Genomic DNA, 23639 nt, shown 5'->3' with positions numbered 1-23639 from the left:
TTTGTATTTTTGATTTACCTGTTTTCGGGAACTGGTCTTTGCCAGACTTGAATCTCAGCATCGTGGTCAGCTCGTCTCAAGTCTCAAGTCTGCCAACGTACATGGCAAGATACTAGGCAAACTGGTAACAGCTGAAAAGCTGTCCACACAGAGGTAAGTGGTAACCTGGTAGCCCGAAAAGAAACAAAAGTCGTTGGCTGTGTCATACCGCCCTGTAGAGTTCTGTTAAAAGAAGAAATGTAACCATACGTAGTTCAGGCTACATAAATCGTGCTCTCCAGAAATGTATACTGGAGTATGTTTTAACAATGAGCCTATGTTGCAACAAAAATACCCATGGCTACTGAAATTACATTGAGGTGTTATAAATCAGTCTATGCAAAAAAGTTTAACATTGCTGCCTGTAATCCACAGCTTTAAAAAATAGTCAAGCACAAGGTTCCTGTTGTTAATTTTGCATATGTATTTTACTCCCAGATTGCCAGTAACCATCAAATTTTTTGGCATTGACGTATTGTGAATTTTCAAAGATCAAGTTTAAGTAAAAAAAATCTTGTTTCATGTTTTACTGAAAGAAAATAAAAAAGGTCCTCTCTTGTCCAGAGGCCCTATACTGTAGTACAGAGCAGATTATATGCAAATAGAATAGAACACAATAGAATAGAATAGAATAGAATAGAATAGAATAGAATAGAATAGAATAGAATAGAATAGAATAGAATATCACTGCTATTATAGAGTGTGTCTGTCATGAGTCAGATGATTTTAATTGAGTTGTGATATAAGCAAACCTTTATTGGCTTTCCTTATTAAATGGGATAAGAGCTATTCTATTTGGTCCACCCCTTTTTAATAGCATTTTTATGGAGTGTTTTTGTGACACACAACTTTGAAAGGTTGTGTGTCAATAATTCACTGCAAAGAGCCAGATTACTGGCATGAAACTTAACAGGTGTGTAAGTCATGCAATTTACAAAAATGACCAATAAAAGTTCATTATTGATACTATTCTGGCTGATTTGCATGTTTATTCTGATCGGGAGACATTTATGTTTATGTTAGTGGGATAGTACAGTAGGCTATGTGTGTGTCAAACATTTTGGTGAAGTACATTTGTTTGGGTTAGTTATATATTTGAAAGAAAGAGAAAATATGGACTTAAACTACAGAAAATGCCTTGCAGCAGTTGTTTTCTATCCCATTAGATCGCACTTTTTTGAATGATCAGTCCAGGAGGTGGTGCTGATCAACAACAGTTTTAGTTTAAAGACTTTTAAAGCAAATAAAACAGATTAAAACTGACGTCTCAAAGCTTTCCAAATGTGACTGTTTATATGCATCGAGCTCTTAGCATTCTACGCATCAAAGAGCTAACAGCAAAATGTTATTTATGAGTGAACTATGCCTTTAAGTGTTCATAAAGATCCTATTTTGCCCTCAGCTTCTCTTTACTTTCTCTGTTCTTTCATTTTTTTCTCTCTTTTATTGTAAGTTTCTGGCATTAGGTCGTCATTTAAAAGGCAGTGGAGGTCTTAACCTCGCCTTATTTTACACTCTGTTAATGGCGTCAAGAGGCTATGACCTCTCTGATATGTGTCTTAGGAATGAAATGCAGGGAACTGAGGTGTACAAATGGGTTACTATACTATAGTAATACTAATCAGGAGAGATGAGGGTTTCAATTAATGTTCTGCTGCGTATTAACAGGGGTCCCATAGTCAAGTATCAAGACGGTTGAGATATTTTTCAAGCTTTAAATGAAAAATTTGACTTAAGAAGTGATGCTGAAAATGCTAATTTTGCCACTGCAGGAATCAATGAAGTATTATTTCTATACTCTGAAATAAAGGTACAAGATCAGTAGGGGTGGTACCTTTTTAAAAGATACAATCTGTACTTTACAGCTGCTCATTAATACCATTAGGGTACACTTTTGTACCATTAAGGTACTATGAGGTAGAGATTTGTACTTTTTTTAGATTTTAAATATATATATATATATATATATATATATATATATATATATATATATATATATATATATATATATATATATATATATATATATATATTTATATATATATATATATATAAATATATATATATATATATATATATATATATATATATATATATATATATATATATATATATATATATATATATATATATATATATTTTTTTTTTTTTTTTTTTGGCAAATAAACTGGGATTAAAATATCAGTTCCAACTCTCTGTGATTTTTATGTTTCATACATTTGTTTTTAAAACATAGCCTGTTTGTAATGACCTGTTGGCATTTCTGTGTAAAGTTTGCATGTCCTCCCTGCATTCGCGTGGGTTTCCTCCAGGTGCTCTGGTTTCCCCCACAGTCCAAAGACATGTGGGATAGGTGAATTGGGTAAGCTAAAATTGTCCTTAGTGTATATGTGTGAATGAGAATGTATGTGTGTTTCCCAAAGATGGGTTGCAGCTGGAAGGGCATATGCTTCGTAAAATATATGCTGGATAAGTTGGTGGTTCATTCTGCTGTGGCGACCTCTGATTAATAAAGGGACTAAGCCGAAAAGAAAATAAATACATGAATGAATAATATTTCACAATATTCAATTTTTTTACTGTATTTTTTTATCAAATAAATACAGTTATGGTGAACATAATTAAACCTACAGTATCTGGTTTTTTTTTTCAGAATAAATGAAAGATAGTTGGTATTTTTTTTTATTTTACAATTTTGAGTTTTTCTTATTGTTCAGCCAAAAAATGTCAGCATTTTTAGATTAAAGCTTATAATTGAATGGGAAAAAAAAGTTGAATATGTAAGTTACAAACTCAGGCTTCATCTTAAATATCTGAATTGTTAATCTAAAAAAGTGACCTGCAGAATTCTCAGAATAGCATTGCTTTTGGCAAATTTAAATCTTGCAAATCTGACTTTTCCCCTCACAATTGTAAAACAATAAATCAATAAGTGATCTATTTTTTATTCAGTCATACAATAATTAAAACATTACGGTCTAACAATTCTATGAAAACCATCAACATTTTAAGGAAAAAATGCAGAAATTTAAAATGTAAATATTTTACTCCTTTTTCAAAATTTAAGATTAGTCTTTTGTGTCTCCAGAATATGTATGCGAAGTTTTAGCTCAAAACAGCCTTCAGATTGTTTATTATAGCTTTTAGAATATTGGATTTTTCTGCTTTAAATACTATGCAGCTGTTTTTCTTGCCTGTGCCTTTAATGCTAGTTCTCCTCGCCCACCGTTCCCACGTGCCTGTCAGAGTGTGCCTCAATCTCCATCTCGGCTTTGTCAGATAAACAGCAAAGTGACAGACATAAAAGAAGCAGATCTCACGTATTGTTTGTCAAAAATACTGGAGTAAGAACTTTCCCAATGATTATTTAATATATTTGTTGTGGAGTTGCAACGATGAAACACACACAGTGTCTTTACAAAGTTCACACACACAGACACACCCACACAGTGGACACACACACACAGCATGTGCATTTAACTTTGCACTGTTTTTACTAGGCAAATGTAAAAGGATAAAAGTTAATATCCACTGCTGTATGGATATCAGTTATGTTAATTTATCAAATATACACTGGATTGAAGCATCTTCTTTTAAAATTGTACTGACATGCGGCTGTTGTGATAAAGTATAGACAGTAAAATCACTGTAATTTATTAAAAACATGCACTGTTTTAAAAATATTTTAAACTTGTAAAACTGACTCTGGCAAAGCAGTGGCGCAGTAGGTAGTGCTGTCGCCTCACAGCAAAAAGGTTGCTGGGTCGCTGGTTTGAGCCTCGGCTCAGTTGGCATTTCTGTGTGGAGTTTGCATGTTCTCCCTGCGTTCGCGTGGGTTTCCTCCAGGTGCTCCGGTTTCCCGCACTGTTCAAAGACATGCAGTACAGGTGAATTGGGTAGGCTAACTTTTCCATAGTGTATGTGTGTGTGTGTGTGTGTGTGTGTGTGTGTGTGTGTGTGTGTGTGTGTGTGTGTGTGTGTGTGTGTGTGTGTGTGGATGTTTCCCAGAGATGGGTTGCGGCTGGAAGGGCATCCGCTGCGTAAAAACTTGCTGGATAAGTTGGCGGTTCATTCTGCTGTGGCGACCCCGGATTAATAAAGGGACTAAGCCGACAAGAAAATGAATGAATGAATGACACTGACTCTTGATCAGATTTGATGATGAATGATGATCACAGAGAGCCGGAAAAATCTTTTAATCCCAGTTGCTTTGAGTACGTCCTATCTTGATAATATGATTATATGCGTTACTATGGAGAAATGTTAAAAAGTGGGTTCAGTGGGTAGGGAAACTGCACTCCTACGTCACATTGCAGTGGGCCTCAAAATGGGAGCGATTTAGATCCTATTTTAATGTCAGGAAATTCAAAATAGGAGACTTATTGGCTTTATCACTCCCATATGACTAAGGACACACTATTCCTACACACAGTTCTGTCCAAACAGCTCCCAAAAAATGATTTTTATCATAGATGCTCTTTAAAATGATTGTTTTTATAATTTATGGTAGAAACAGGCTTCCATAAATAAGTGTCTTTTTAAAAAAAAAACATGAAAAAAAATATATGATTTTTACTGGGCCAAAACTTTTGAATGGTATTGTTGATTTTGAGGTTATGACTGACTCAAACATTTGCAATTAAAATGTAATCTACATATCCCTCTTTGTGAGTGCAAACTTAAATCCCTCAGCCTGGAACAAAACATAAACATCACATTTTTTAAGACATAGCACCTGATGAATCTTTAATAGAGAGGCTGATTTTAAAGTATACATGCAAAACATATTAATAATACCATTAGAATGGAGTAATACAACTGCCTTCTCTGTTGAAAGATTTATCCTTTTTTCCCATCTTGTCAGGATTATTTCAACATGGTAAGTGTTTTACATTCAAATTAAAGTAGAAGAACAGTGCGTGAGGTGATTACCCACCAGATCTGAAATCTTACAGCTACAAATACAACTTAAAACAAATAAAGTTTGTTTATAGTTTGCACACACACACACACACACACACACACACACACACACACACACACACACACACACACACACACACACACACACACACACGCACACAAATAAGCTATTGAGCAAAAATAATAGCTTGTGCTTTTCTGTTATTATGCTCCACAGACACCAATCAAGCATTATGTGCATTATTTTGCATGTTTTATGCCAACTAAAGAAAACAAATCAATACTTCTTGTGCAAATAATTTTTTTTCTTTTGTTTTTGTTTTGCAGATCATGTGGTTTGTGAGGAAGAGTTTAAATATGCTATGTTGGCCCTGAACTGTGTGTGTCCTGCCACCTCTACCCTGATCACACTGTTGATTCACTCCTCTAGAGGACAGTGAGTATACACACTCTCACACTCCTAATATCCAGAGCATTCTCTGTCTCTGTTAAAAAAACATTTATCATGCAGATGGAATGTGAAGTGTTAGTGCTTGTCCTTTTTTCAGGACTCTTTCATTTTTTGGTTTCTGAAGTATGTTTTTTTTTTTTTTTTTTTTTGATAGGGATTTTGAAGAGTTTTTTTTTAAAGCAAAATCACACAATTCTGGGCTCTATTTAACAATCTAGGTGCAGAGTCTAAAGAGTCTAAAGCGCATGGCGAATAAGCATTAAGGGCGTGTCTGAATCCACTTTTGCTATTTTAAGGATGGAAAAACACGGTCTGCGTCGCAGTGCATGGTCTAACAGAGTTATGCTAATACTCTTAATAAATTAAGGGTGTGCCTTGAGAATAAACTAATCAGAGTCTCATCTCCAATTCCCTTTAAGAGTCAATTGTGTCTTGTCATGGCACATTTGCTATTTACATGAGGGACTTTCTTAGTGTAAAAACTGAACACTTCACTAGTGAAAAGAACTGTTAAACAGACCATCTGCAGTGCAAGGATAAATAATAAGCCTCCTCTATTCTGCCTTTTTATTTTCTCTTACTCTCTTTTGTGGATAAGGAAATGGTGTTGTGTGCCCTCCACCGTAGATATCATTACCCTACATAATTAATTTTGTTTGTTAAGCACAAAAATTTATTTTAAAACAATTTTTAAATTCAGTTTTAATTTCCAGCAAATGAAAAAAATGAACAATAATAACGAAGTGTGGTCAAAAACTGAGTTATATCACAAATGCTATGCCCCACATGGTCCAAAACCTGAAAGGTGGAAAAATCTAAGCCTGTTTTTAATAAAAAAAAAAATATATATAAGTATGCATTTAGCAATGATTACGTGTTTAAGGTGCACAACTAACATGCTCTGCACTGAACTATAGACCTGCTTTCAGCTGGTCTATTACACGGTCTATTTAAGTTCCTCAAAATAGCAGCTTTCTAGACTGGAACACCCATGAATCCACATACTGGTGCAAATGGACTTGTTATTAAACAATGTGGTGCAAAATGGGCAAATTAGTGTTGCGCTGGTCTGATCATGACACATGACACATCTTGCGCCTTATTGCGCTGGGTGTTTGATAGGGCCCTCTTACTTTATTGTTTATGTTTTATTGTCTCTGGATCCTCCGATTCCCCCACAGTCCAAAGATATGTGCTATAGGTGAACTAAATAAACTAAATCGGTCGTAGTGTATGAGTGCATGTATGAATGCAAGAGTGCATGGGTTTTTCCCAGTACAGGGCATTCACTGCGTAAAAAAATATGTTGAAATAGTTGACAGTTCATTCCGCTGTGGAGAACCCTGATAAATAAGGGACTAAGCAGAAGGAGAATAAGGAAAATAAATAAATAGAGCATTTATAACGGTCATTAAAAAAAATCATTAGAAAATGACTATGTAAAGTATTTTGAATCCCATCAATTTAAACAGTAAATTTTTTTTTATGTAAATTAAAAAAAGGTTTATTCCACTTAATAAAAAAAATAAAATAAAATTGTATAGTCTAAAAATAAACAGCCTAAACCTGTCTGAAGACATGTCTCCAAACAACGAGCCTAAATGACTACACATTAATTTTAAATTAAGCATAAATCACATAACTTTATAGAGTTGAAGTCAGAATTTTTAGCCCCCCTTTGATTTTTTTTTTTTTCCTTTTAAATAATTCCCAAGTGATGTTTGACAGGGCAAGGACATTTTTACATATTTTTCTGTAAAATATTTACTCTGTAAAAAGTCGTTGTTGTTTTATATTGGCTAGATTAAAAGCAGTTTTTATTTGCAGAGATATATATATATATATATATATATATATATGTGGGTTTAGTCCCTTTATTAATCCGGGGTCGCCACAGCGGAATGAACTACCAACTTATCCAGCAAGTTTTTACTCAGCGGATGCCCTTCCAGCCGCAACCCACACAAGCATTCACGGGAAGCATCCACACACACATTCATACACTACGGACAATTTAGCCTACCCAGTTCACCTGTACCACATGTCTTTGGACTGTGGGGAAAACCAGAGCACCCAGAGGAAACCCAAGGGAAGAACATGCAAACTCTACACAGAAACGCCAACTGAGCCAAGGTTCGAACCTGCGACCCAGCAACCCAGTGACCTTCTTGCTGTGAGGCGACAGCACTACCTACTGCGCCACTGCCTTGCCTCAATATATTTATATATATATATATATATATATATATATTTTTTTTTTTTTTCTTTTTTTTTCTGTAAAATATTTACTTTTATATTTGTTTTAGTTTGGCTAGATTAAAAGCAGTTTTTATTCGCTTCCATATATATATATATAAATATATAGGAAAAAATATTTTGGCTGGAATATTCAAAAATATTTTAAAATGTAAGAACTGCTTGATTCAATGTAATAGCAACCTTGTTCATTTATTCATTCATTCATTTATCGATTCATTCATCCTTTTCTTTCTTTACTTATTTGTTTTTTTATTTATCTCATTGGCTACAGAACCAACCATTATTACTGTTACATCCTTGCCGAGTTAATCTAATTATAATCTAAATACTTAGTGAAACCTTTAAATTGCATTTAAATAATAGCTAGTAAAAATATAATGCACTGCCATCATGACAAAGTCAAAATAAATTAGTCATTAGGAATTTGTTTTTGTTTTTTTACTTCTCTGTTTAAGGAGGGTTAATCAACTGTAAATTATCATTCTCAAACCATGATTATAACTAAAAGCATTCTTGATGACAAATAAGAGAATTTTAGACTAGTTGTTTACCCTGCTCGGCCTATCCCAAACCCTTATTTACAAATTCATTATGTTATGTAGCCTGTATATTTTTTGTGTGTGTTTATAAATTTATCTCTCTCTCTTTACACTTTGTTTTAGTAACTTATATGTATCTTAATGTCACTATTCATGATTTATTGCAGTAAATTTTCATTCATATGTATGATAAGCATCATTTACTAGACTAGATGAAGAACGAATAATCTCTGACCCATCAGCATGTGTTTAATTTTTTTTTTTTTTTTTTTTCCTCAATCAGAACAGCATCTTCAGAAGCCTTCAGGCAGCGAGCGGGAGCCTTCCAGCCCCTCAACAGGTCAGGGCTAATGACTGTAAAATATTGATGCATACACATTGATACACACAGCGGCAAAGATACCATAAACTGTGAATGTATCTTTGTTCTTGTGTCTTCACCTCCGTCTCCGTCACACACCTCCTCCACTCCCTCTGCTTCTCACCTCCTCTACATGCACATGGATGTCAGACAAACATCAAGCGCGTTACATTTTTTCTGCCTATTTTTAAGATATAGTGTTTTCCCAAGCTGTGAAAACATTTGAAATATTTCAAAGGATGAGTTCACCCAAAATATTACATTCTGTCATTATTTTTCCACACTTTCATGTAGTATAAAACACAATAAGCTCCAAGAGGCTAAGGTTTACACTGAATTTAAAACAGCGAAGGGGCATTCTAAAGCATAATATGGAGTGGAATATGTAAAACCCCCTAAAGTTGTTTTAAATTCAACTTAAACCACAACTTAAATCATCATCACATGGCTAATTGCTTTTATAAAATGGTTTTTGCATATGTACCGTAATGTAGGGGTCACTGAACTTGTTCCTGTTTTTTTTTTTTTTTTTTCTTTGCACATTTCACTAAATTCTTTGTGAGTGTTTTTGGCTCATTACCAAGAGTGAAATGGTCATAAGTGTGTGTATGTAGAATTATATTTTCACTTTCATTGAAAAAACCTACATACACACAGTACCTTCTAAATTTGTACAAGAAAGAGGTGGACCATACAGATGTCACTACTTCAAAATGTTCTCTCTGGCACCAGCAGCTTTAAACCATAGATTTTCAGTTCTGCCTTTTCACAATACTAGATAGGACAGTAGGCTAATGTATGTGTACCTTATATGATGTGATGTGCTTAATTAAAAATATAATTTTGTTTGTTTTGGTTTTCTTTTACATTATACTGTATGTTTGTGCGGTACAGCTAAATTTAAAGACCTTGATTTTTAAGATGCCCTTGTCTTTCCATTTGAAAGGAAAATTATTATTTAACCTTAGAGGGAATTCAAGACTATTACAAATTGGAAACAAATACATATCCAGAATTTTAAAGTTGTTTGTGAAGTATTTTACAGCAGCTCTGAACACAATCAAGCTCAAAAAATCTAGTTTAAGGAGTGGAACTATCCATTTTATAATTGTTATTTATAATAATAACAGCCAATTAGAACTGCTTTAAAACGGATTTATAATAAACAGAATACTATTTTATGTTATTGTGAGTTCTAATGTAGTTAAATTAAACCCATGTTGTTTAATATTAATTTATTACAAGCCAGAGGGCATTGTTAGGCACAACATGGAAAAGAGTGCCTAAAATTCCTTAGCTGTTCTAAACTCACTATAAACCACAGCTCCACGTGGTTTATTGTTATGTATATACTGTATTTATGTGTATTTCATATAAGCAGCAAAAAACACAGCAAAGCAAATAAAACGCATGATATTTTCCCTCAAACCTGTTAAGCACAAACCACGCCCCTACGTGAAAACCCATACCTTGCAGCTGTGACTCACGCCTGTGGCTCGATTTCATTGGTCCAGCTATATCACAATGCCAACAAACACAAACATTTTTTTTTTCAATACAAGACCTAAAATACGAAAGATTATGAAATTGTATGAAATAAAGATTATGATTAAGATTATGAAAATGTATGAAATAAAGCGTAATACAAACAATCTACAGCTTATACAAAAAGCAACCCAGGTTCATTCTGAAAACATTCTGGAGACCGTGAAATACGTCCCGTGAGGTACTTAATTTAGCAGTTTTTTTTTTTTTTTTAGCCACAAGATCCACAAGATGCTGCTGTGTGCACTTTTTCGTATTTCAAATTTCTGTTGTGAGTGTATTAACCCACCAGAGGCCGCTGTTGACCGACTGTCTGCCTGACTGACTGAATAAGTGGATAACTGACTGGCCGGCAGACCAATCAACTGACCCCTCTCCTCCTTCCCTAAACCCAACCAGTTTTATTGATTGACCTGGCCACCCACTTACCTCCCTAAACCCAACCGACGGTTTACAAAAGCCGTCCAGAAAAAGAAAAGCCCTCGTCTGATTTTTACCACGTTTTTGGATTTTACCGCTTTCTCACCCTGTTATTCACACATTCATTTTTATTTTTTGGATTCTGTTTTTGTCTAACCTTATTTCTGGAACTATGTTTTTGTCTAACCTTATTTCTGTAAACATGCACACAACAGCATATTAACAATGAGAAAACTTTACTTTTTCCGGCAAAAAAAAAACACAAACATATTTATTTATTTATTTATTTTTTTTTTTAAATGATAATTGATTATGACAATATCTGGTATACATTAAGAGAAGCAGGATAGGCAAGTATATAATTTGTTGTCAAAAGTAAAAAATAAAATTAACTAAAGAGTTACAACAATTGCAAATGCTTAACGGTATGTATTAAATATGGTGTCAAATGTAAAGAAAATTTTTTTATACACATACGTTTATATATATAAACGTTTATGTTTATGTTGTAGTATTTTACCACAGTTTAGAATGCGGTTCAACCACACTCAGAATTAAGAACTGTATCTATCTGTTTTAAAATGTCCTGTGATCACCCCCCCCCCCCTTAAAAAAGACTTGTTCTCATCTTCCAAAGAGTTTTTAGGAGGGGTTTTGATACTTTTAATGAAAACTAAGACATTTCTTTCTTTCCATTAGTCGTACACAAAAGTCCTGTTTGTTTGTAAATAAATGCCTAAAATAAATCTGTTCATCATATAAAGCTCTCATGTCTCCTCAAAGGACTTGTGTGAAACTGCTTGATTCATATAGATTACTTTTATGATGAACTTTTTGAAGCTTTAAAGTAATGGTGGAATGGACTTTTCAGTGGATGGACAGAAGTCTGACAGGTTTCAAAATATCCTCATTTGTTTTTCAAAGACGAGCAAAAGTCTTCTGAAAGTCAACATAAAGGTAAGTGATGATGACAGATTTTTTTTTTTTTTGGGTGAACTCTACCTTTAATCTATCCGAGAACTGTGGGAACTGTGAGAACTGGTAACACTGTGACTCAGGTTAGCACTGTTGCTTTACAACAAGAAGGTCACTGGTTGGAGTCCCAGCTGGTTCAGTTGGCATTTCTGTGTGGAGTTTGCATGTTTCCCCCTTGGCGTGGGTTTTTTCCGGGTGCTCCAGTTTCCCCCCACTGTATAGAGACATACACTATAGGTGAACTAGATGAACTAAATTGGCTGTAATGTGTGAGTGTGTGTGTGTATGAGTGAATGAGTGTGTATGGTTGCTTCCCTGTACTAGGTTGTGGCTGGAAGGGCATCCACAGGGTAAGACATATGCTAGAATAGTTGGCGGTTCATTCGGCTGTGGAGACCTCTGATAAATCAGAGACTAAGCCGAAGGAAAATGAATGAATGAATGCTTTTCATGTTTTTCTGTCTGTCTGTCACAGGGAAGGTGGTGCCAGCTCAGTCGATCAATGGCAGCGCACCTACCGGCGCTGCGCAGCCAATGAGGTGCACCACATCCGACTGGAGGAGAGCAAGTTTTTTGGAGAATATCAGGGAAAGAGTTTCACCTTTGCCTCCTTTCATGCACATAAGAAGTAAGTCTTTGCTGCAGTGAGTTCCAAGTCAGTAACACTCATGCATAATCTAATTTAACAAAGTGCAATATGTGCCTGGATCAACATCAACCAATCAGATTTAAGAGACAGGTTTACAGTTTGTCAATTTTAAGCTTTACAGAGTTATTTTTATGATTTTAGGAATATCTTAAAGTAGGGGTAAAGGAATATTTCAGCACTAGAATTTACTTCATAATTTACTCACATTCAAGCCATTTTCGTTGAACACAGTTGGAGTAGTTTATCCTGGCCTTACCGTGCTGTTTAATCCAACACAATCTCACAACAATTCGACATTTTTTTTTATTAAGTAGCTTCTATATGCACAGCTAGTGTTTATTCCCATACTGATAAACTTCTGGTGAATGATTAATGTGACTTTCCATTTTATACAGTTAATTTTACAGCATTGATGATATAATGTATTTAAAATATATTCAGTTAAATGGACTTCAGCGTTAATGTAGTTGCTCAAGCGTAAAACAAGATGAAAAGCCGTTTACACGTACATAGCCATCAGGATTAGCAGGCTAGCGCAAAAGCTCCATTGAATATACTGGGGTAAAATAAATGTTCATATTTTAATGACATGGCATGGAAAAAATGTAATTGAATGCAGTACTTGTACATTCTGAGACCCACTTTATAAATCAGCCACTTTTGAAAGCTTCAAAATAAAAGCCACTGTCTCCTCCAAAAGTGCATAAATCTGTCATCAAACCAACCTAATCACCACCAACCACCAAAGTTAAAGCATGTCTTATGAGGTAGATAGATTTTTTAAATGATCTTGATGACTTTAATCACTGACTTCTCGTGGCATGTTATGTCCAACTCATATGACGCATGTTGTAAGATACATGGTTAGATGCATGTAAGAAATGCAGGGTTCTAGATTATTAATTTGTGTTTTCCCAACACAAATTGCTTAAATGATCTTAACAAAATTAGATTAAAGAGTGACGCAGTGGTGCAGTAGGTAGTGCTGTCACCTCACAGCGAGAAGGTCACTGCTTCAATCATCCGCTGGCTCATTTGGCTTTTCTTTGTGAAGTTAGCATGTTTTGCCTGTGTTCGCGTGGGTTTCCTCGGGGTGCTCCAGTTTCCCCCACAAAGACGTCCAAAGAAGTCCAAAGACGTGGTACAGGTGAATTGGTGAATTGGGTGAATTGGGTAAATTATTAGAAGTGTATGTGTGTTTCCCAGAGATGGGTTGCAGCTGGAAGGGCATCTGCAGCATAAAACATATGCTAAGATAAGATAAGTTGGCGGTTCATTCCACTGTGGCGAGCCCAGATTAATAAAGGTACTAAGCCGAAAAGAAAATGAATGAATAATTGAAAATGAATGAATAATTGAAACAAGTTTCCCAAAACAAATTCCCAGAATTGTGTTAAGCTCATGCTACCAAGTAGTTTGAACAAGCACCGAAAATATATATTTTTAAGTGCACATAGCATTATAAGAGTGATATACTGTATAATAATACACAGTAACGTCAAGCCAACTAGTTTTCAGCCAGTCAGAGAATTGCAGTTTATATTAAATTTAGGCTTAAAGTTAGGGTTATGTGCTTCTACTGTTCATCATTGTAATCCAACCATTAATCCCCCCTGATTTTCAGACAAATTTACAGTTAGCTTTAGGTTTGGGATTAGGTATGGATTATATTTTCGAGCAAGAATGATGTTTCAGGATCAACATAACTGTTAATCCAGCATCGCATCCTACCTTGCATCCTACCTCCCCCCATTGTATTGGTCAATCACACAACATGCATTCAATTACTGTCAAAGATTGGATTTAATAATTTAAATATATTAAAATATTTTTGTTTCAAAAACACATTGATCCACTTCTTGAGACATGGTATATCTTTGTTCAAGTGTGGGTTGGTTTTACTATGGATTTATGCACTTTTTGGAAGCTTCAAAGTGAAAGTCTCTATATCTAACACCATTATACATCATAAAAAGCTCCAGGATAAAGTGTCGCCGCTTGCCTTTGACAACAAAACTCGCTATGTTCTGAGAACTAGTCAGAAAACAGTAATCAAATCATATGTTTTCAGTGTAGCAGTGCGCTGATTTGTCGACTTTTATGAGGAGACTGTTTTGTTTTGCTTTCGATTTAGATTTTAAAAGATGGAGTTTGATGAACTAGATGAGCCAGTGAATAGCAAATGGAAACGTCCCTTACCTCAAAACTCATTATAAGAAAAAGAAAACACAGTGTACAGTCGGAAGTGTAGCATGCATTCATAATCATTTTTTGCGCAGCGACGCTACTTTGAATGAGTCTGATTTAATTTACATTAAACGACAATACTGTTTAACAAAAGACGAAGATAAGATGCCGTTCTTTTATCCAACATGGATGCTATGAGAATAAGCATTAAGACCTCAAGTATGGTGAGAATGAATGGTTGACAGCTTCTAAAATTGTTTGAAAGGCACATCCTTTTTCCCAGTAGGTCTACATTGTGTTTTATTTGCTAATTTAAGATTTAAAAAAAAAAAGATAAGATAAGGTATAAAACTATACATTATTTATATTACTTCATAATACCTATACATCTGATAAGCTTTTTTTGTTAATGGACAATGCACAGATATTGATGTTTCACAGTGTTTTTACACTACATTATTTAAGTCAAGCTTGGTTTAAAATGTTCTACTTAGATTAAATCTAAATCCCAAATATCAGCAATGACAACATATTTTTAAGATTTAATTAATGTCAGTTTTAATGTTATTGATTATTGCACTTACTTGACATTTCATTCATTCATTTTCCTTTTGCTTTGTCTCTGGTTTATCAGGGGCTACCCCAGTGGAATAAACTGTCACTTACTTGACATATTTATGTATTTTTAATTGTAACGTCATTTCTCACTGCATCTTTAGTAATTTTTCAACTAGTTACACTGTCTTGTTCCAATAGGGGAATTTGGAGGTTTTTGCAAAAAATAAATAAATAAATAAAGTAACTATTCCTTTAAATCATAGGTCTCAAACTCAGTTCCTGGAGGGTCGCAGCTCTGCACAGTTTTGCTCCAACCCTAATCAAACGCAGGTGATCTAACTAATCAAGCTTATCAAAACTACTAGAGACTATTAAGCAGGTGTGAGTTGGAGGTAATTGGAGCTGAACTATGCAGAGCTCTGGCCCTCCAGGAAGTAAGTTTGAGATGACTGCTTTAAATATAGTTATCAAAAATGCTACTATAGCCATGTGTCTGAATCTGCATAACACTGTTTGCATCTGTGCTTCTGCAGATACGGTGTGTGTCTGATTGGGGTGCGCAGGATGGACACCGCCAATATCCTCCTGAACCCTGGACCTTGTCACATTATGGGAGCCTCTGACACCTGTTTCTACATCAACATCTCCAAAGAGGAAAATTCAGCATTTGTCCGTGGCCACAGAGAGCCGGTGCGAGGCCCCGGGGGTGATTCCAGGGGGGTCCCACAGACCATCTATCATGGCCTCACTCGCCTGCCAGTGCACAGCATCATAGCCAGCATGGGTTAGTAAGCCAACTAAAATCTTTCAATCTCAAATAGTCAATATACAGATTTTTGCAAATAACAATCTATCGATAAAAATCACATACAGGCTGTAAAAAACCTGTAAAAAGTTTGTTTACTTAACGAAAGTGAGTAAAGTGAGAAAAATAACAAGTTTACTTTACTTTATTCACTTTAAGTGAATAAACCTGTTGTAACTTAAAACTTATCAATTGACTTAAAGGTGTTTAAGTGTTTGACTCTTCTGAAGAATAACAATACCATAGTCTGTTTGCAGATATTTAAGAAACAAGCTAAGTGTACATTCTTGTTTTCTGAATAACAATGCTAAAATCAGATATTCCGCTTTGAAAATGTACTTGCTGGAACGCTGTTTTTATTATGCTTTTTTTAACCCACTCACTGCCACTTTAACTAATTATATTTTAGCACCCCGAGTTGCTTTGTTGGAAAACTGTGTATTTGATTCATTCAGTCATGACGGCTCTCGAAGGATGAGCCCGTGACTGAAATGTGACCTCCGGTAGACAGTAGCAAACTAGTAGAGTTCCACATGACGTGGTTATTAAATTGCAAATAATATAAATATTGCGAATGTAAACATTAGGTGAGCAGGTTACATTGTAACCCTGTGTCATAACAACATGCTACTGTACGTGATTAGATTTGCAAGGATAAGCAATGTGGCTGTTTTTACCAGACGAAACACTACAGAAATGTAAATACAGCCATTCAGAAGCACAGATAGTGCACTCACTCATGAAACGGTAAGGTTTATAATGTAATTAATACATATTAAACCTCTTTAACATTAATAATTCCAAATGCTGAATCACTGATATGTGTTGGTTTACTATCTGCTGCTGCGTTCAGTATATGGCAATACATGTCATGTAAAATGGCATTCAAACTCACATAATTAGCATTTAACACTGAAAAAAGCACATGAGGTGTACCTGACATGATCATTGTCAATTTTCTGTTGTTCAACTGCAAGAAATAGAAGCTGTTTATAGTATATAATTTTATGGAGTCGGTTAGGAAAAAAAACTCCTTTTAATAGGGAGAATATTCCTTCTATTGCGTGCCATTGCTTTTATAGAAAAAAAATGCCTTTAAGTCAACCTTTAGGCTTGTTTGTCAGACTCGCCCCTGTTGGTCCTCAATCTGGCAACCTGCATTTGCTTTAGTTTTGTTTTCTCTGTTTGTCGCGGGGGCAGTTCAGGTCATTTTGGAAGGGCACTTTCTATCCAAGACTAAAAAGGGCATGTGCACTTGCACAGGTTGAGCCCTTTGTGTGCACCTTTAATTTTTATATGATGCACATAGTTCATTTACTTAATTATTTTAAGGAAATCTGGTGGCACGGTGGTGCATTGGGCTGCGCTGTCACCACACAGCAAGAAGGTTGCTGGTTGGAGCCTTGGCTGGGTGCTCCGGTTTTCCCCACAAGTCCAAAGACAAGCGATGGGTTGCAGCCGGAAGGGCATCTGCTGTGTAAAACATATGCTGGATAAGTTGGCGGTTATTCTACTGTGGTGACCCCTGATTAATAATGACACTAAGCCGAAAAGAAAAGAAAAGTAATGAATACATTTTAAGGAAATGGGTTTACTCGCTTCTTTTAATAAAGTCAATTAATTGCTTTTAAAGCAATGGATTTACTCACTTTTAAAATCAATTGAATCACTAATTAAATCAATTAATTAAATTAACTAATCTTTTTTTACAGTGATTAGTCAACATGAAATGAAAAGCTGTTTTCTAGATGAAATATTGATCTTTTGCTAAGCAAGTATGCTGCATCTTTGCATGTCTGTAGTGATGTGTATGCTGCACTTGTTCAATCCTGTGTTGTGTTGAAGCTCTGCCCTTCACCCAAACATGTAAATCTGCCTACACCTAACTGACTGACTACATTACTTACTTTCTTTGATCAATTGATTGATTTGGATGTGCATTGCATTGTGTAACTGCAGCTGCTGCTGTTACATTATGGCTTTAGAATGTCAAACATTCACAGTTTTAATTCTGAAATCATAGTGCAAGAGTGCCCAAACTACATCCTGGAGGGTCGGTGTCCTGCAAATTTTAGTTCCACCCTCGACAAACACACCTGGGCTAGCTAATCAAGTCTTAGGCTTTTAAGAAACATCCTGGCGTGCAGGTGTATTAAGGCAAGTTGAAGCCAAAATCTGCAGGACACTGGCTCACCAGGACTGAATTTGGATACATGCCATAGTTTTTTTTTTTTTGTTTGTTTTTTTTACCGACAAAAACTGGACAAACTGCAATAAATTATTTTCTTCCTTAGATATTTTGTCTTGTTTCTAGGCCAAATGTCTATAATTTGTTTATTTTAAGCTTGCTTAATTTTGACATTATTTCTTAAAACAAGACAACAAGTTTTGCTTGTCTAAAAAATGCTGCCTAATTTAAGGATATTTTGATATTTGCACTAAAAATAAGAAACAAAATTAAGTTAAAAAAAAAAAACATTTATATATATATATATATATATATATATATATATATATATATATATATATATATATATATATATATATATATATATATCTACAGTTGAATTTGTTTTTCTTTTCCAGGAAAGTCTTATTTGTTTTATTTCAGCTAGATTAAAAGCAGTTAAAAAAAAAAAAAAAAAAAACATTTTAAGGTCAAAATTATTAGCCCCTATAAGCTATATATACATACATATTATATATTATAAATGTGCAAAAGTATTGTACTTCTACTATCCTAAACAGACATGTGATTAGGACATAATTTTCATTTTATTAAAAAAAAAACAAATCGAATATATAAATTACAGTAAGCCTGTCTGAATTAAATTGTAATGTATTAGCTTATTATGATGTATTCCGTGGAGCTCATTGTCTAGAATATTAATAACTCTTGCTCTTTACTGTGGATGTAAGATGGATGTAGACAGAAAATGAGAAAAATGGGGTTTAAATTGACTGTAAAAATCCCTTGGGGCTTTTGTTATAAAAAAATAAATAAATAAAAAATCTCCAATTTCAGTGCAACATCGCCATCTAGTGAAAAACACTGGAACTCATAAAAAACTCAGAGGTTTGAGTAAAGCACGATAGGATTGCCTTCACTGATTGGCTTCCTATGGAATTCGATGGGTACCATTCTTCAAAATATCCTCTATTGTGTTGAACAGAAGAAAGAAACTTATAAATGTTTATAAACCACATGAAGGAGACAAAATGATGAAGTATTTTTTAAGAAAACTTTAAGATACATTTAAACATCTATAATGACAAACGTGAATATTTTACTTACTGATTTGCTTAAATTTCGATGCTATATTTAGACACAATGCTAAATTTAAAACTTCCCATTTTCTCTCAGGTAACTTTTTGACATTTAAGCTGTGCACAATTGATATTATATGTTTCATCATTTCAAATATTTTATCATTTAAAACAGTTATTTTGTAACTAATTCATAGCAATCAATAACATAATAATGTCATTAAACCATTTCACATTGTGTGTATTCTGTGAATTATTTTGGATTTAACATTAGCATCTAATAGCTTCGTTAATTGTACAGCAAATACAATATAATCAGAAAATAACAATGCTCTCCCACACTGCTCCTGATTTCTGCCATTGGTATTAGATTGTTAAAGCTGGAAGTCTTCACGCTGAAATCGTTTTTAGTCCTTCAGCAATATTTCGAACTGCTGTAGTTAATTCATTACCTTACAAATACACCCAAATCCCAAAGTGTCTGTGTTATGCTCAACAAATTACTTGGATTTAATGGAAAGGAACAGAATGTGACTGTCCCCATAATTTTTTCTTTGTGTTTTCATAATCATTGGAAACAGAGGCAGATTTAGTGATTTTGGCACCCTAAGCAATTTCATTCCTGAGGCTGAGCAGTTCTAATATGCACCCCCTTTTTTAATTAACTTTTTTTCTTTCTTTCTGAAATAAAAGTAACACATTCTGGAAGTAATAATCAGTTACAAGTAAAGCAAATAATAATCTTACTTTTCTAAGTAACGTGAGTTACTTTTTAGTTTATTAAAACAGAAATCCCTCCGTAATTTTCAGTTGGTCCATAACTTATTTTAGCCCGTATCATCACCTAAACCCCTTCTTCTTATCATCACCCCTGTTCTGCAGCAGCTTCACTGGTTACCAGTTTATTTTTTAATTGATTTTAAAATCTTTTTGTTAACATTCAAACCCATCCACAATTTTGCCCCTTCATATTTGTCTGCCCTCATCCACATTGCTGCTCCCTCTCGCACCCTGACATCTTCTTGTCTGTTCCCTCTGCTTGTCTATTGTCCATGGGCAATAGAGCATTCAGCTGCTCTGCTCCTCGGCTTTGGAGCTCACTACCATCTACCATCAGAAATATTGACTTCATCACATTATACAATCAAAACTCAAAACCCACTTGTTTAAGATGGCTTTTAATAGTTACCTGTACCAACACGATTGCTGTATATATTTATAATATTTTTCTTGTTGTTTTGTTGATCTTGTTTTATTGTGCGATGTCCTTGAGTTGCCAGAAAGGCACCTTTAAATAAAATGTATTATTTTTATTAATGTGTTCATTATTTTGAACGCATTGAAGAAAAGGAAAAGGGAGTTGTCTCAATGAACAGTTGTCTCATTAAACTTTTAATAATCTGTATATACAGCATGTATAGCTCTGGAGCTCAGATAGTTCTTAGATAACATTATCCTATATTTTATGCATTTCTTTTAAAGGTAAATATAGGTGTAGGTTGTACAGTGTGTGTTAATTGCAGAGTTCCTCTGTTAAAAAAAAAAAAGTGCTGAAAAAGTAACGCAAAAGTAACTCAAAAGTAACATAATGCATTACTTTCCCGTGAAAAGAAATGTAACTAGTTCCTTTTTCAGGAGGAACTCAATGTTGTTCTGCATTACTTTCAAAAGTAACAATTATGTTAAAATGGTGTTTGTAAGACACTCTACATATAAAATATTATAAAAATATTATATGTTTACATACAGTTGAAGTCAGAATTATTAGACCCCCTTAATTATCAGCCCCCTTGTTTATTTTTTCCCCAATTTCTGTTTAACGGTGAGAAGATTTTTTTCCAACATATTTCTGAAAACATAATTTTAATAACTTATTTCTAATAACTAATTTATTTTATCTTTGCCATGACAATAAATACTATTTTGCTAGATATTTTTTCAAGACACTTCTATACAGCTTAAAGTGACATTTAAAGGCTTAACTAGGGTAATTAGGTTAACTAGGCAGAGTATTTAGACAAGTTATTGTATAATGATGGTTTCTTCTGTAAACTATCAAAAAAATTGCTTAAAGAGGCTAATAATTTTGACCTTAAAATGGGTTTAAAAAAAAAGTAAATTGTTTTTATTCTAGCTGACATTAAACAAATAAGACTTTCTCCAGAAGAAAAAAAATATTATCAGACACACTGTGAAAATTTCCTTAATCTGTTAAACATCATTTAGAAAATATTTAAAAAAGAAAAAAAATTCAAAGGTTGGCTAATAATTCTGCCTTCAATTATATACACTGTAAAATAAAATGTTATAAATAGTTTCCATATGTTGTGATTCGCAAGAGTTTTCCGTTTATTTATGGTTGTGAATTGCCTTATGGGACCTTGATCTCTGCTCTGTTGACTTTTGATGTTGACAATTCAACTGTACAATTTAACAAAATGACTTTTATTGACATTTTAGTAGTGTGAAGTAATATAATGTATGCAAAATAAAATGTAGAAAAATAAATCTGTGAAATAACAGAAAATGTACTGGTATTTTATTACGATGTTTTTGTGCTGTAAAATAAACAATAACACATACAATCTACCACTTTAAACAATTCACAATGGTTACAAAAGTCACTTTTTGAAACTTTTCAAAGTTAAAAGTTGTCGAAAGAGAAATCAAACTCCCATAATGCAATTTAAAAGCATAAATAAATGGGAAAAATAAAAAAGGATACAGAAAACTGCAAATATATTGATATTTTTACTGTGTATATTTATAGGGCTTTATTGGGGCCCCATATCTCTGGGGGTTCTAAACGGTTGGTTACATAGCTGGGGTGTGTTTCCCAAACAACAACACAACTCATGGCTAAACTATCATACAATGCATCGTTTGTAAAAAGAATAATGTAGTGACAAGTGTTTCCCAAAACCGCAACTTCTCTACACAGATCCATCGTTTAAACCACTGCATTTATAACATAAAACACTCATAATGATGCTCTAAATGGGGTAGAGTAACAACTTCTTAAGAGAAAAATCACTATAACCTTTTTTTTTAAACTAATAGTCATCCATTCATTTTCTTTTCGGCTTAGTCCCTTTATTAATCTGGGGTCGCCACAACGAATTGAATCACCAATTTATCCAGCATATGTTTTTACACAGCAGATGCCCTTACAGCTGCAACCACCACTGGGAAATATCCATACACACTCATTCACACACACACATTACAGACAATTTAGCTCACCCAATTCACCTATACCACATGGTTTTGGACCTGTGGGGGAAACCTACATGAACACGGGGAGAACATGCAAACTTCACACACAAATGCCGAGGCTAAACAAGTGCCCTTTTTGCTCTGAGGCGATCTTGCTACCCACTGCACCACCGTTTTGCTGAGCAAATCCTTTTTTTTTTTATCCAATATTAGTTTTAGTAAACACATGCACTTTTTTTTTTTTTTTTTTTTGTATGTCAACTTTGACAGCTTTGACACATTCAAACCACTGCAGAAATCTGCTATAGTAAATATATATTTCTTAATAAGTGGCCTAGGCCAGGGATTCCCAAACTTTTCAGCCTACCTTCCCAAAATAACAATGCCAGTGACTCCGGATCCGCAATATCGGTGGTTATATAGGTGGTTATAAATATATAAACTATCCACACAACAATGCACACATACCAGTAGGTGCAAGTCTATTCAAAATTTAATTTTGAAGAACGCCACTCTGGGACCATCCTACATTCACTTAATATACATTAGTGCTGTAAATGTGTCATAAAGTTTAACCTGGTGCGATAAAATCAATGTGTTATCGTTAATACAAAGTAATCACTCCAGCGGTCACAAAAAATCCAAAAGACTAATGTCATGTTGTTGTTGTTTTTTTTTATTGTAACTAATAACTACTTTTTTTCTGTAGGTCATTGATTAAATATGGTAATTCTAATATTTTAATAAAGTGAATTAGATTTTTGAAAATCACCAAGTGACACCTGGGAACCACTAGGCTACTATAAATTAAAACCATTAATATATAATTTTGTTTTCACAAGCTTTGGAGTTGTAACATAGATTTCGCTTTCCATAGGTCACCTATAGCTTTTGTCATAAGCCACGGCTGCGTTCAAAACGGCATACATGTTTTTAAAGTATCTCTCGTAAGAGAGATTATGTTAATGTTTTTTTTCTTTTTCTTTTTTTTTTCTTTTTGAGTTTAAACGTTGGAACATACTTAATGGAACTTAAGGGTTGGGGGGGTGGGGGGGTGAACTGGGAATAGAACACAGCCAGGAACTATGGTTCTAACTAAAGCTCTGTAGTGAATTTTTGAAAAGCATCATTAGCCAACTAAAATCGCAAGTTCTGTCGTTACAAACATAGTTCGTTAATTTTGTGTTTCTCAAATTCATTGTTCCAATGAACATTCGCAAACTTGTACACTTGCAACTACACCTCTGGAACTGTAGTTAGAAGCATAGTTCCTTGCTGTGTTCTATTCCCAGTTATATGCCCCATGCCCTATTCCTTCACGTTTTAAGTTTAACTTTTCCTTTAAAGTTTAACGTTCCAACATTTAAACTTGGAATGATTAAAATATTAATTAAAGCCATCGCTCTTACTTGTAGTTTGCTTTCAAAGTATTGTTTTATAGTTGA

General features: G+C 34.2%; 1 protein-coding gene across 2 annotated transcripts in view; it reads left to right on the top strand.

Moving 5' to 3' along the window:
* Window positions 1-23639, top strand: part of kcnt2b (potassium sodium-activated channel subfamily T member 2b) — a 187664-nt gene that overhangs the window by 148146 nt on the left and 15879 nt on the right. For both annotated transcript variants that reach the window (XM_009299766.5, XM_068219406.2), the window contains exons 15-18: window positions 5290-5398; window positions 8495-8551; window positions 11988-12140; window positions 15440-15690. In XM_009299766.5, the coding sequence (XP_009298041.1) occupies window positions 5290-5398; window positions 8495-8551; window positions 11988-12140; window positions 15440-15690 (570 nt within the window). The remainder of the gene's footprint in view (window positions 1-5289; window positions 5399-8494; window positions 8552-11987; window positions 12141-15439; window positions 15691-23639) is intronic.

The sequence above is a fragment of the Danio rerio genome, chromosome 3, assembly GCF_049306965.1.
Source record: "Danio rerio strain Tuebingen ecotype United States chromosome 3, GRCz12tu, whole genome shotgun sequence".
Taxonomy (NCBI): domain Eukaryota; kingdom Metazoa; phylum Chordata; class Actinopteri; order Cypriniformes; family Danionidae; genus Danio; species Danio rerio.
The sequence above is the reverse complement of the archived record's forward strand: the minus strand, read 5'-3'. Positions and strand labels throughout refer to the sequence as shown.